Source organism: Vanacampus margaritifer, chromosome 4 (assembly GCF_051991255.1).
Source record: "Vanacampus margaritifer isolate UIUO_Vmar chromosome 4, RoL_Vmar_1.0, whole genome shotgun sequence".
In the NCBI taxonomy this organism is placed as follows: domain Eukaryota; kingdom Metazoa; phylum Chordata; class Actinopteri; order Syngnathiformes; family Syngnathidae; genus Vanacampus; species Vanacampus margaritifer.
Window position 1 is genome coordinate 3,741,859 of NC_135435.1, and position 14,438 is coordinate 3,756,296.

Genomic DNA, 14,438 nt, shown 5'->3' on the forward strand with positions numbered 1-14,438 from the left:
TGATGCATTCCATTTCTACACTATACTGCAAAACTACCAACCTCAATAATAAAAAATATTGTGAAATACCTCACTGAGTGTGTTTATATCAAAACTGAGGATCATTACCTTTTCAAAGGCAACATTTTAGATACAACTCTCACTCATTTCCAAAAAGACAAACTATAGAGACCAATACTGTGACTTTTTAAAAAAAATTATTGTCAAAATGTGACGTTTTAAAGTTTGATACTAAAATTGTCCCATGACCAGTGTCCCAAAATTGACTTATTTCTTTTTACTCTTGAAATATTAATTAAAAAAAAAAAAAATGGGTTTACTTTGACCGCTGGGATAGGCTCCAGCATGCCCGCGACCTTCATGAGGATATGCGGTTAAGCTATAACATGTCAATTCCGTCATCCCTTTTATTAAAAAAACTTTTTTTTTTAAAGCAGCACTGAATTAAATTTAGGCTTTTAGTGAAGTCACTGGGAGAGCTAGCAATTCAAAGTAAAAATCTGGTTAGCTACAGTGTACAATATATGTTTTAGCGGGAAAATACATTCCGTTTTGTCAACTCCGTAAAAGCTGACGGAGTTTGCAATATCCCATTTAACCTGTAAATGTGAAAATATTATATTATCAATTGTATCATTAAACATTGTATCGACTACACTTCTGACTTATATAATTTGGACAGACATAGAGTGTTAATTTTATCGACCATTTTTAAATTTAGCCTCAGTTTTAGTCCAGTTTCAATCACGTTTGTTAGTTTTTATCATAGTCAACCTCATCCTGTTTTTTAGTCCATTTTTAGTCGACTATAAATCTAGCATTTTAGTCTTTACCGATATTTCAGTCTAAGAAAACATAATTTTATTCATCTAGAAAGCAGGTTTAGTGAGAACTCCGGGTAAAAAAAAAAAACAGAAGTTTGGTGAAAAATATGTGTTGACGAAATTATTTCTGTTTAGTTTTCATTGACAACATTAACTTAGTGGTCTACTTATTATTGTGTAACTTCACCAGAATTTACAGTATATTAGAGAATTGTAAGTGAAAGGTTTTGATTTTTGTCGTACAGCACCATGTGAAATTGAACTTTAAACTGTGGCATATGGGAAGGGACCCATTTCTACGTGGATATAAAGGGCTCATTCTGATATATGTATATTCTTATTGTCATTTAATTTAACGTATGGTTAGCTTCACTTTCTGTTAAATCCATTATTGCTCTTTTTTTTTACCATGAGATTTCACCCAAAAATACACACTAATAATAAATACTGAAAATAAATAATGATGTACTTTTTTATTTATATATTATGTTTGTAATAATTATATCAAGTATGTGAAAAGGTGATTTCTCCCCAGCTGAAGACCTAATCATAAAACTATTTTGAAAGGCAACACCACTCCAGTCAAGAAGGAGAGAAAAATACAGTGGAGAGTGAGCACATCGATGGCAGATAGAGGATTCGGAGGAGTGAAGAAGTGGAAAGTAACATTAAAAAAAAGGAAGGGAATTACAGGTTGCTGAGAAGGAGGAGAGGAACAAGTGATGAAGGAGGGCAAGAAGAGAAGGCCCATTGTTCTACATGCTTTTTTTTAATGGGCATTCCAATATTGAAAATGATGAAATTGTTCACAGTAGTTTCATATTTATATTCAGTATATAAGACAAAGAGAAGTTAGCTCATCTCATCATAGTTCTATTGCCACCTACGCCTGATAAAAAGCATATTTGTTTTTTAGTGATGCAGACAATACGTTTTTGAGTTTTTTGGCAAACCTGTCAGATCTTTGTCAACTCTGTCAGACGAATGTTTTTGTTGTTGTTGTTGTTTTGAAAATACTGTTTTGTTTTTACAATTTGTGGAGTTAAAGGACTGTTTGATCTACAAACCTTTATGTGAAATTTATTTAAGAAAATATTTTGCTCATAGTAAAATTTAAAAAGTGATCATGAAAATTCTGACATTTAGAAATGTGGGTTTTAAGAAAAGTGTGAAATCACAGGACAGATTTATAAACTATAATTTATGACACATGTATCAACAAGTCATCCACTGTATTTCAGACTTTGGATTCTTTTAAGAACTTTTTGACTTAAAATTGTACACTTTTTAATGTGTCTGAAGGAGTACACACAAATCAAGTTCTAAACTGAAACGTGATTGTTTTGTGAAAAACTGGTTCCGTTTAGAACCTGTTCTTTTACATCAGGGTTCCCTAATTCCAGTCCTCGAGGGCCTGAGTCCTGCAGGTTTTAGATGTTTTCGCCCACTAGCACACCTGATTCATATAATCAGCTCATCAGTATGCGTGATAACGATTCTGATCTTTACTAGCAGGTGTGTTGGTAAGCGGAAACACCTAAAACCTGCAGGACTGGAATTGGGAAACCCTGCCTTACATGCTTAAATACCTAAGACTTTTCTATTCAAATATAGGTAAATCCAAAAAATATCTCTTTTGACCCTTATCTCGAGAATGAGTGGTTTATTTGCTTTCACAATAGTCCAGAATTATTATGTGGACATTTGCACAAAAAAAAATTGTAAAAAAAATTACAGTAGATACTAGCCTTTTTTTTCCCCTTTATTCATTTATTTTTTTTTTTATCAATTTAGCTTTGAAAAAATACAGTTTGCTGTGTTTGCTGTGGGGTCTTGCTCACGAGTGAGGGTATGTTAGAGCGGGAGATCGACAGGCGGATCGGTGCAGCGTCTGCAGTGATGCGGACGCTGTATCAGTCCGTTGTAGTGAAGAAGGAGCTGTGCCGAAAGGCAACGCTCTCGATTTACCGGTCGATCTACGTTCCTGCCCTCACCTATGGTCACGAGCTGTGGGTCGTGACCGAAAGAACAAGATCCCGGATACACGTGGCCGAAATGAGTTTCCTCCGCAGGGTAGCCGGGCTCTCCCTTAGAGATAGGGTGAGAAGCTCGGTCATCCAGGAGGGACTCAGCGTCGAGCCGCTACTCCTCCACGTTGAGAGGAACCAGTTGAGGTGGCTCGGGCATCTGGTTCGGATGCCTCCTGGACGCCTCCCTGGGGAGGTGTTCCGGGCATGTCCTACCGGCAGGAGGCCCCGGGGACGACCCAGGACACGCTGGAGAGACTATGTCTCTCGGCTGTCCTGGGAACGCCTTGGGGTCCCGTCGGAGGAGCTGGCTGAAGTGGCTGGGGAGAGGGTAGTCTGGGCTTCCCTGCTAAAGCTGCTGCCCCCGCGACCCGACCCCGGATAAGCGGAAGAAGACGGACGGACAGTTTGCTGTTATACACAATGTGAATTTAAGAAGAAAGAAAATTGATTATATATACAGTATATTTTTTAAAGCGTTCTTGTTTATATTGTCACATTTTTATTGTTTCATAAATCCCTTGTCTCCAGTCCCAAAAAAAAAATTGCTGCACAAAATTAGAAACCTGTTCCTCAAAATAAAGTAATTGATTCACAAAACTGCTCCGCAATGGGGGGGTGAGACGTGCACAAAATATACTCACGAACAGACACAGGTGATTGTAATTGAATGAGTGGATATATCTAATTTATCTAAATTGCCTAAATTCACAAATTTGTATGTGAGAGTGTATGTGAGGCACACACACTCTAACTCAGTGTAGGCCGAAACACACCAGATGCCTGGAGCAACTGGCCACTTTTGATTCATTAGTCAATGGCAGTGCGGTGGAGGATGGGGAGACTCAAAGTTTAGGCCCTAGTGATCACTCCTTCAATAAGCACATTCAACATGTGCATGCAATTCATTTGCGCAACCGTTGCAAGATGTTGCTTTCAGGTGACTTCTCTATTTGTGGGCACAATTGCTTTGTGCACTTGCTTAACAAACCGTCTAACATAGTCTTTCACAAAGAAGACCACAAAAAAAATACATGAGCATAAATGTATATTGGCGTTTGCATACATAATGGATTTGCGCCAAGAACACGGTAGTATAGTAACAGTTGTGAGAAAGATGGCATTATCAGAAAGCGAGGTTGGACCGAGGAGGTGCAAAAGTGTTTTCCTCATTTAGCGCCATTAAGCTGACGTTTTTTGCTCATTCATATAATGTCCATAAAATACAAATTACTGGTGCTATCATTTACTAGATTTTCAGAGGTTGACGTGGGGATACAGTAGAGATGAATTTTTCTTAGAGCTGTCAAACGATTACATTTTTTTAATCACATTAATCACATTTTAGGATTTTGATTAATCACGATTAATTGCTTAATTAAATAGGCTTTTTATCAACGTTTTTTTGCCGGCCAAATTTAAAGAGCACCTGTTGTGTTAATGCTTTCGACATTTAATGTTATGAGGCCATTAACTTTTTTTGATCCACTGCACGCGCTCATCCTCTTCTTTTTCTAATCAGTTAATTACTTGCATAATTTAAAATGGGGGGAAAAATGACCCCGATAGCTTGACATGAACAAATATTCTAAATGTCATTCGCAAACATTTACTAAATAATTTGCTTTAATGCACGTAGTTATGTTTATTGCTCAAACACAACCTGGGCTACCTTTAACATAGCCATCCGCTGTTAGATAAAAGATCATCTGCCGTCAAAATTAATAGTGTGATTAATCTGCGTTAATACGTGATTGATGTGATATTTTTTCTGATTGATGAATTAATTAGTTGACGCTTTAACTTTGACAGCACTAATTTTCATATAGCATAACGGAGCGTTAATGCATCTGTCATGCGAAAATGATCGCAAAATGCCCCAGTTACACAGTAAATTTAACTCTACTTTGAGTAAATTTGACTCTATTTAGAGAGGAACCAAATAGACTCAGTTTTAAAGTAGGCTTTACACTTGGAAGAGAGTAAAATAAAGAATTGGAAAAAAATATAATAGATAAAAGTCACGCAACGTTTGAGGAACAAACTCACAACCTTCAGCTTGGGAGCCACACTACCACCTGAGTAATGCCCCTCCTACTACTGTATTTGCTAATCTCCAAGAGACCAAAGACATTGTTTTTTAACACGACGTGGCAGATTTAGGACGCAGAGATAGGAGTTTGGGGCTGTTAGATATTATTAACATTTAAATTCTTTATTTCATATATTAACCATTGTTATACATTATTAACATTTTAATTCTTTATATTAACCATGTCGAAATGTTTTATAGATGTGAGATAGTGTTGAACTCAGTATAATTTGACCTTGAACTAAGCTGGAACATATTGTTTGGCCTAAAAAAATTCCTTCTCAGTGTTCTGTGCGAAAACACACATTTGGTCCTTGAGAACAGAATCTGCTTCGAACACACACCCCTGACTCTGTTTGCGCCATCGCTCACGGAAAAGTACCCAGAGAGTATGTATTGTCTACAAATGAAAGAGAGGCGGTCTGTTTAACTATAAGAAGCCATCTTCCCCGCGGAAGAGACACATTCGGCACTCTGAAATTACACCTGTTACGTGATGTGTGGAGTCTGTCACGATGTCCAGAGATCTCTGTTTTTTATTAAATCATTTTTGCAAAGGTGTTTTTTCTTTCATTAAAAATCTGTCTTCATATTTTTGGAACACGCAAAGAGGACAAATAAATGTATTCCTCTTCAGGGCCAAGGCAGATATTTATTAAACAAAAAAAAACAACTCCTTGTTTAGAGGGGAAAAACAAAGGCTATTAAATGTTAAACTAAAGGTGCTCCAAAAGGGAGGATGTCTAAACTACAAACAAAATCACCCCTTACCTAAAACTATACAAAGTTGCAAACCAAAGTTCACACAAGAGACAGAACAACCAGGCTGAGGACTGTGACTGGCTGTGACGAAAACACTTTGGCGCAAGACAGGGGAGACCGCAGACCATTTAACACATGAGGGTAATGGGAAACAGGTGGACACAATCAGGAATCAGGGTTGACACTGACACCACATGAGGAAGGGCAAGTGACCTGAAACGAAAGGAGTCAGAATTTTCCAAATAAAACAAGAAATGACAAGACAACCTCACCGCGGTGTGACAGTTTTTAGTCTGTCGGAGTTAGAAAGATTCCAGCTGACATTAGTGATATACTAACACACTGGTTCTCAACCCTGGTCCTCGAGTACCCCTACCCAGCCTGTTTTCCATGTCTCCTCGACCAACACAGCTGAGGATTGTTATCAGGCTTCATGCAGAGCTTGCTAATTAGCTGATCGTTTGAAACACCTGTGTTGCTTGTGGGAGACATGGAAAACAGGCAGGATAGAGGTACTTGAGGACCGCAGTTGAAAACCACTCTACTAACACACAGCAGGAGCTGCGTGGCTCAGGGAGTAGATCGACTGTCTCCCAAGCTGGAGGTTGTGAGTTTGTTCCTTCACCCAGAGTGACTTTTATTAAAAAAAAATTCCCAATTCTTTATTTTACTCTCTTCCAAGTGTAAATATTAAAACTTAATCTATTTGGTCCCTCTCTAAATAGAGTCAAATGTACTCTACAGAATTTACCGTGTAGGCAAGACGCCTCTGTCCATTTTTAAAAGTCGTCTAAAAAACACACTTCAATTCTTTGACTTTCTGATCACAATGAAACAACATTGTTTTTTTTTGGGGGTTTTTTTTGTGTTTGTTGTTTTTATGTTATTAATTTATTGTTTTAACTGTCTTTGTTTTTATGTATTTTATGTACAGCCCTAAAGTGCTCTATAAATAAAGTTGAGTTGTGTTTGGAGGAGTGAAAACAGAATTTCAGGTCAGGTGTTTGTGTAATTTTGCCACTGTTTCCTTTCTTTTGTCTTTTGACTTAAACTGTTGGTTCTAATATGTGAAGGTGTGTGTGGGAGTTAAAAATGTGTCAGTAAAAGCATGTTGTCATGTTGTCATTTTGCATATAGTTTGAAAATATCCATATAAATAATGACTGACAGATTAAGTTTAACGATTTGTATGCAGTTTGTGATCTGTTTGTGGTGTACTGTACACTGCCTCTCGTCCCAAGTCAGATAAAATAACCTTGTTTTTTTTTTTACTTCTCATATTTGCACAACCCTCAGTGGTTATAACAGGGTTACAAGATCTTGCTTTCAGGTGACTTCTCTATTTGTGGGTACAATTGCTTTGTGTACTTGCTGGACAAACTGTCTAGCATAGTCTTTCACAAAAAAAGACCACAAAAAATACATAAGCATACATGTATCTTGGCCTTTGCATACTCATAGAAACTGTATACAGTATTTATCACATAATTTGCTGATTATGGATGCATAAGATTGTATATACTGTATAAAGTGTATAGCCATCCTTCTCTCCATTTTCCCAACTGCTTATTATACTGTATAACTTAGTATATTTACAAAATATGATTGTGTGATGATGCCCAGCCAACATAACAGTGGTTATATACAGTATGGGCCAAGTGGGCATGGATTACAACTGGTCACCTATGTGTGGGTCTCATATGGGCTAAGTGGGTATAGTTTGCAAAGAACTAGGCACCATTTATGAGTCTTGTCTGGGTTATGTGTGTGCTAAGTGGGCTTGGGTTAGAGCTGGCCACCAATGTCTGGACCACTTACTGGCAAAGTGGCAATGGGTTGGAACTGGTAACACAAAGATGTGTTACATGGGTTATACAAATTGCCCAAGGGGGCATGAGTTAGAACTCGTTACCCATTTCTATGTCCTGTATGGGTTATGATTGGGATTAGTGAGTATGGATTAGAACTGGTCGTCCATATTTGAGGCTCAGTAGTGCTAAGAAGACATGGGTTACAAGTGGTCACCAATGTCCGGTTCTTACATGGCTTTCATAAAAAAATATTCTATATAAAAATAAAAGTAACTACAAGGTGTTACTCAGGTTCACAGCTCATCCATTTTCTGGGTTTGGTCATGTGACCTGAGCACGCTGATCCCGGGGCACTGTGACATCAACTTCAGTCACCAACAATACAAAAATGGCAGCCCTCCTGTATCAGGTTTTTTAGAAACTGTTTTATACCCAGGGGGCAAAACCCCTATTTTTTGGAAATCGGACACAGAATGTTGTAAAAGGTTTTGCATCAGAAATGATATCTAGGATCTTCAAGTATCACAACCCGGGTGGACAACCCGGTCAAGTAGCTACTGGAAAGCCTCTTTTTGGGATATGTTCCTGGTGAAATAATGTAAATGCAATTATTTAGCTAGTACAATGGCATAAATAGTCCTACAACTTTCAAATTTGGCCGAGGGTATCCTGACACAGGGGAAAACAGGAAGAAAAAAAATGCTGGGGCTTGCGGCACCTCTATTTTAACATCCCAATTTAGAAAAAAAAAAGTATTTCTCGCCTAAAAAATGCTAATGAAAATTAGCATTCTCAGTACTTTATGGTGAATATATTTGCCTAGCATGAATGTAGAAAACTTCCCAAATTCATTAGCTTCCATTTGAGTCCTAGATGGCCTTTCTATCTCAAATATTGCACTTGCTGTGGCCAAAAGTCTACTTCTACTGTAAAGCCCAAATTGAAAACAAACATGGAATGTTCTAAAAGGTTTTGCACCAGAAATGATTTCTAGGACCTTCAAAGTTCACAACCTGAGTGGAAAATCTAGTCAACTATTTACTGGAAAGCTACAGGGTGGCTCCAAATAAACAACCTTGCCCTCAAATAAGCATGAGAGTCAGGTGAATAGGGCAAAAACGACAACCGCAACAAAAAAACTAATAGTTAAAATATGCAAATGAGTCATTATGGAAATAAATATTGTCAAATTTGCATAACTTTTCTGCCTTTCTGTATTGTATATCAAACTAAATTGAGTAAAACGTACCTAGAACTGGGACCTTAATGCCATGCTATCATTTTTGCAAATCAGTGTTTATGGAAAATATCCTATTTTGATCAAGAAAGAAAAATATATATTTTCAACTAGATTTTCATAAATTGAACACTAAATAACCATTTTCTTAGCCAGAACTAGAAAAACAATATTATGACTTTTTTCAGAAGTACATTTCCAAATTGCACCAATGTTAATGTGTATCTTTTTTCCTCTTAATTTTTTGTTTTCTGACTTACTGCTGCTATCATTGTACTCCAATGTGGCAGTGTTGAACCTGCTTGCAACTGATAACAGAAGGCTATCTAAGTTGAGTTTGCCTCATGCATACAATCTACACAAAGAAACTTTGCAGCTTTCCATTACAACACATAATGTTTATCATCCTCCATACAATCTGCTTCTCGTCTCATCAGCTTTTTTAGGGCATTACTAAGGGGTGCACCTGATGCACACATGAAACCTGAACCACAAGTCTCATTAAAGGTGTTTTAGTAAAAAATTAATATTTTGTCCAGAATACATTTGATAAGTTAATTTTCTGGGTTTGGTGAGCAAACTAAACCATGATTGGTTGTTACCTGTTGCCTCAGCACAGGTGATGTCATCTTCAGTCGACAACAAGTGGAAAATTTGTTTTTTAAAGGTACTACCTGTTCATGAAAAATTATTAAGTTATCACATTAAGTATAGACAAAATATCTTTTTACTGTTGAAAATTGCTCAATGAGTCAAGAATCAGTTTGGGACGCCACATTTTTTACACCAAGCTCCCTCAGAATTTCACTGTACCATTTATGCACAGATTTCAATAGAAATCCTGATTTATCATTGAAAAGAGGAGCCTCCATTTCTTCCTTGAGGCGAGTAAATACAACAGCATGCAGGTTAAGCCTTGGTTTTCCAGAGCTTAGAGAGTTGATCATGCATGGTTTATGATAGGCTATATCATTGGCAACCATATCATGACCTTCTCAGAACATTGGTAGCTCTTTTCATTTACCGTATTTAGCAATCATGACATTTTGGGTGCCACTTTGGTGCATTGTCTTCCAACCATTTCTCTGACCTACTGTCAAATCATGGTGCAGTCTTTGAAAGACTTCATCTTGACGAGCATTGATGGCTTTTATAAACTTAGATTTTGTCATGTGAGTAATAAAGTGCAGGTATTTCGCAGACTGTCTTTGACGTATCACTTTGTATTGTCGGTGCTTTCGTCTTCACAACTCTTGCCACCAGAATCATATTTCAGTGGCATGAAAATGTCTCTTTGTCTAGCATGAACTATTTAAAAAAAAAAAGCTGACCAGAAATAGAATAGTGGTCATGACAGTATAATTGACTCTTTTTTTACAATAGGGGTTGCATTGTTGACCTACCCTTTAACTTTCCTGCTGATAGAAAGATCATCTTGCACTCAAATGGCAACTTATAAATTAGGGGGGTATATACAAATTAGGCATAGATATTCACCATAAAGTATTGGAAAACATTAATTTTCATGAGAATATGTTAGGCGAACATACTTTTTTTTTGGGGGGGTGGGGGGGTATCATAACAGAGTTTCAGCAAACCCCAGAATATTTTTTTCCTTCATGCCCCTATGTGCAAGGATATTCTCTGCCAAATGTGAAAGTTGTAGGACAATTTATGCAATTGTATTTTCTAAACATTCACATTTACATAATTTTGCCAGGAACATATCCCAAAAAGAGTGTTTTTGGACTCCTATAGCTTTCCAGTAGCTAGTTGGCCAGGTTGTCCACCTAGGTTCTGATACTTGAAGGTCCTAGATATAATTTCTGGTGCAAAACCTTTTACAGCATTCCGTGTCTTATTTTTTTTTTTACTTTTCCTCCTTGGTAGCTTATTCCTAAAAGAACATTCAGTCTTACTAATGTGTCTCTGTCCATCGTCTTTAGCCCTGTCATCATACAGTACCTCATCCTTGCCATTCCCTCAAAAGGAGCTCTCAATGTGCCTACCCAACTGTCCTGTAGCAACCTACAAATTTATATTGCTTGACCACAAATTAACATTTTGTGCACACTACATTTAGATTTGTTTAGACAACAACAATAATAATTTTTAAAAAATGCTCCATTGCTCAACTTTGAGCAACTAAAAGTTTGAGTAGAAAGCGGCACACAGTCATACATTTGAGTTTTTAATGCTCACAATTGTTTCTGGGGGAAGAGAAACAGACTTACTGACAGACGGATTTAATAATCAAATTTAATGGCAGACTTTTCCAGAAAAACTATACATCGTGAGTTATTTTTTCTGTATAGTATTGATGGTTTCTACAGTATGCTAGAATCATTTCAAACTTTGAAACCTACTGCATTTGATCCTCACATTTGAAAGATCTACCAAACTGTACCAATCTCAAATAAATAACATTGAAATGGCACCTCGTGCTGACCATTCACTTTTGTCCAAGTGTGCAATTTCCCACGAACGGTTGCAATGTGTGTGCTTGAACCATATGTTACTGATAAATCTGTGAGTTTTGCAGTCAACTTTGATAATCCTTGTTTGGTTTTCCAGGCATCAAACCATATAAAAACCCGGAGAAAAACTTTGGCTATCAAGTCCACACAGAGGATTCAAGGTAAGCTAAGTTGCTCTTCGTGGTAGAAGGAGATTATCAAAATATATTCTACTTGAAGATCTTAGTTGTAAGATGTAAATCCAAATAGTTTTTATATCTATTGGTCCTGTTCATGCATTTTTGTTGCATGTGCAATGTGTCATCATCAGTCCCTATGTGGTCGTCTTTCTGTCATGTACTTACCAGTATTTGTCCTACAGGATTCCTATAATGGCTTTTTTGAAATTCTCAGCTTTGGCTGTACTGCTGCTGTCTGCCTATTGTTTGGCTGACAATGAGGTAATGTCAGTTACCAAGAATCACAAATTTGTAACATATTTTAGATTGTATAATCAATTTAAACACGAGTGTTGCAACATTTAGTTTTGACACAAAGACTGGAAGACAGGAAAATTGTTTTTCATTTCATTTTTCATTCCCTTTTTTTTCTCTGGTCTATTCTATTTTTTGAATGTGTTGTCCAATTTGAGTTAGTAAGTTATCAAATATAATTTCTCCTAAGGCTATGATGAGCTCTAAACCACATTGCCATTGTAAATATGGCATACGGATAATAAAAAGAAGAAATATCAATCTACAGTTAAATCTTTATTTAATTTATTTTATTTTTATTTTATTTATTTATAATGTCATATAGTGAAATAGTTTCAGTACCATTTGGCGTTAGCAAGAGATATGTGTAATGCCTGTTTCTCTTTTTTTTTTTTTTTTTTTTTTGCAATTGCAATTTGGGATATAGTCGATTTTGTTTCAAAGCAGGTGTACATCTGCATTTCTAATATAGAATTTCCCCTTATGTTCCCTCCATGTTACTGTGCAACACAACCAGGCAGGTATGTATCAAATGTCATAGCATTTACTTGCAAAAGATCGTAACACCTTCTGCTCCAAGTAAAATGATGTTTGTGTCACAAACAGATGATGTTGCAGAAGACCTGAGTGACCTTTCTGTGTCGGAACTTTTGGAGAGAGCTAACAGTAATCGGGGTGAGTGCATCAGCTGGCACATTTTCTGACTAAAACTCAAAACGGAGAATCAGCAGGCTTTAAACAATGCTAATGATGTCTTCCAGTCCGTTCAGTTGATGAGCCATCCCTGATTGAAGGAGACATTGCCATTGACAATGAAGCTGAGAGAAATGCTGACCCTTGCACCAGTCGTGGTTGCACATGGGGCAAGTGGAGTGATGGAAAGGTCTACATTCCTTATTACATCACCAACCACTTCTGTAAGTAGCTTTATGATTAATATTGTGTTTGTCAGTATTCATGGTTAAATTGCCACTGAGCAAGCTTTATTTAAATTGATCTGAAAGTCGCTTTTAATGTCTAATGTTTAGTATTATGAATGCTTAGTTTTGTACTGATTTTATTATTGTATTGATTTTATGTTTTGGACTTTTTTAAAGCATTGTGTACTGATTTTAGCATTGGCCTCGTTTTTTGTTTTTTTACTTTCTGTCAAGCGTCTTTGAGTATCTTGAAAAGCGCTATACAAAATAAATGTATTATTATTAAATCTGATCTCAAAATCGAATCTAAATCTGTTGTTTGTACACAACAATAACAAAATGTTAAAGAAAGGTGACACACTACCATCCCAGAATACCATGATAATAATGATAATAGTGTTAAACTCATTTAACATGCATCATTGTGCTATGAAAAAAAAAAGAACTACTGCTTTATCATGCTGCTAGCATCGCGTGAGGCGGCCATCATCACCCGTGGACTTGAGTCCTTCTCTTCGTTCTCCTGCATCCGCTTCAGGCCCACCAGAAGCAGCGACCGTGACTGGCTGAGCATTGAGTCCCAGAATGGGTATAACAATGTCAACAATAAACAATTTTGTTGAAAAGGATGTCATAGTTCATAGTTCTCATCAATATCCCTCTGATTTTGTTCAGATGCTACTCCTTTGTCGGTCGTCGTGGTGGTAAGCAGGTGGTTTCTCTGGCTCGCAGAGGATGCCTTTATCACGGCACTGTGCAGCACGAGCTGCTCCATGCTCTTGGATTTAACCACGAACAGACACGCTCCGACAGAGACAACCACATCAGAGTTCTGCTGCAGAATGTTAACTCTGGTAAAGGAGTTAGGAGTGTATTTTATCCAACGCTGATTAATATTGAATAATGATTTTATTTGATTACTTTTCACTCATGACTCTGGTTTTAAAAATAAACAAACTTATATTTTTTGTTCTTCAGGAATGGAGCACAACTTCAGGAAAATTGCCACCCTCAACCAGGGCACCTCTTATGACTACAACTCTGTCATGCAGTACCACAAGTATGAGCAACTAGAATCTCCTGCACATTGCCGGGAATTTGGAGCCCTGTAAAAAAAAAGAGTCAATTTGGACCCACCAATTCAAAGCCACAAATTGAAAATATAACTCTATGGCCCCCATCAGTCTCATTTTTTATGCTGCTGACCCTACACCGATGTCTTCTTTAAACCTGCTCTGTGTTTACAATGTGACCATATTTTGCTTTAATAATTTGCTTGTGTCATGTTATAGGTACGCTTTCTCCAAGAACAATCAGCCCACCATGCTTCCTATTCCTAACTCCAATGTATCCTTTGGCAATGCTAAGGAGATGAGCCGCGCTGACATTGCCAGGCTCAACACTCTCTACAAGTGTTGTGAGTGTCCACCTTTATCGACAACATTAACAATAATGATTACATTAACTGTAATTTTTTGTACATGGCAAAACCCTGTTATGTTCATTGTTTCAGAGAAAGCCTCATTTGGAAGTGAAGACTAAGGGTTTAACGGATATCATTTCCCCCAATCTTGAGGAGCCACTGGGCATCAGAACTGCAATTGGGAACATAACAGCAAACGCAATGATTGAGCAATAAATTTACATGAACATAAGATTTTGTGTCAGTGAATTGTATGCCATTGTGTAGGTCTTTTTAAATCAGGAATAATCTAGTTTTACCATAGTAACACAGATCACACACACACACACACACTTGTACTTATATAATTGTGAGGACATCCATAGACATAATGCATTTCCTAGCCCCTTCAA

The 14,438-nt window shown here is 37.2% G+C and overlaps 1 protein-coding gene across 1 annotated transcript; it reads left to right on the forward strand.

Moving 5' to 3' along the window:
• The first annotated feature begins 11,596 nt into the window (after window positions 1–11,596).
• Window positions 11,597–14,278, forward strand: LOC144050347 (hatching enzyme 1.2-like). The gene is made up of 8 exons (XM_077563500.1): window positions 11,597–11,671; window positions 12,307–12,378; window positions 12,465–12,620; window positions 13,092–13,212; window positions 13,299–13,477; window positions 13,602–13,683; window positions 13,916–14,040; window positions 14,137–14,278. Coding segments are annotated over exons 1-8 (807 nt in total). The 5' UTR covers window positions 11,597–11,601; the 3' UTR covers window positions 14,139–14,278.
• The last annotated feature ends 160 nt before the right edge of the window (window positions 14,279–14,438 follow it).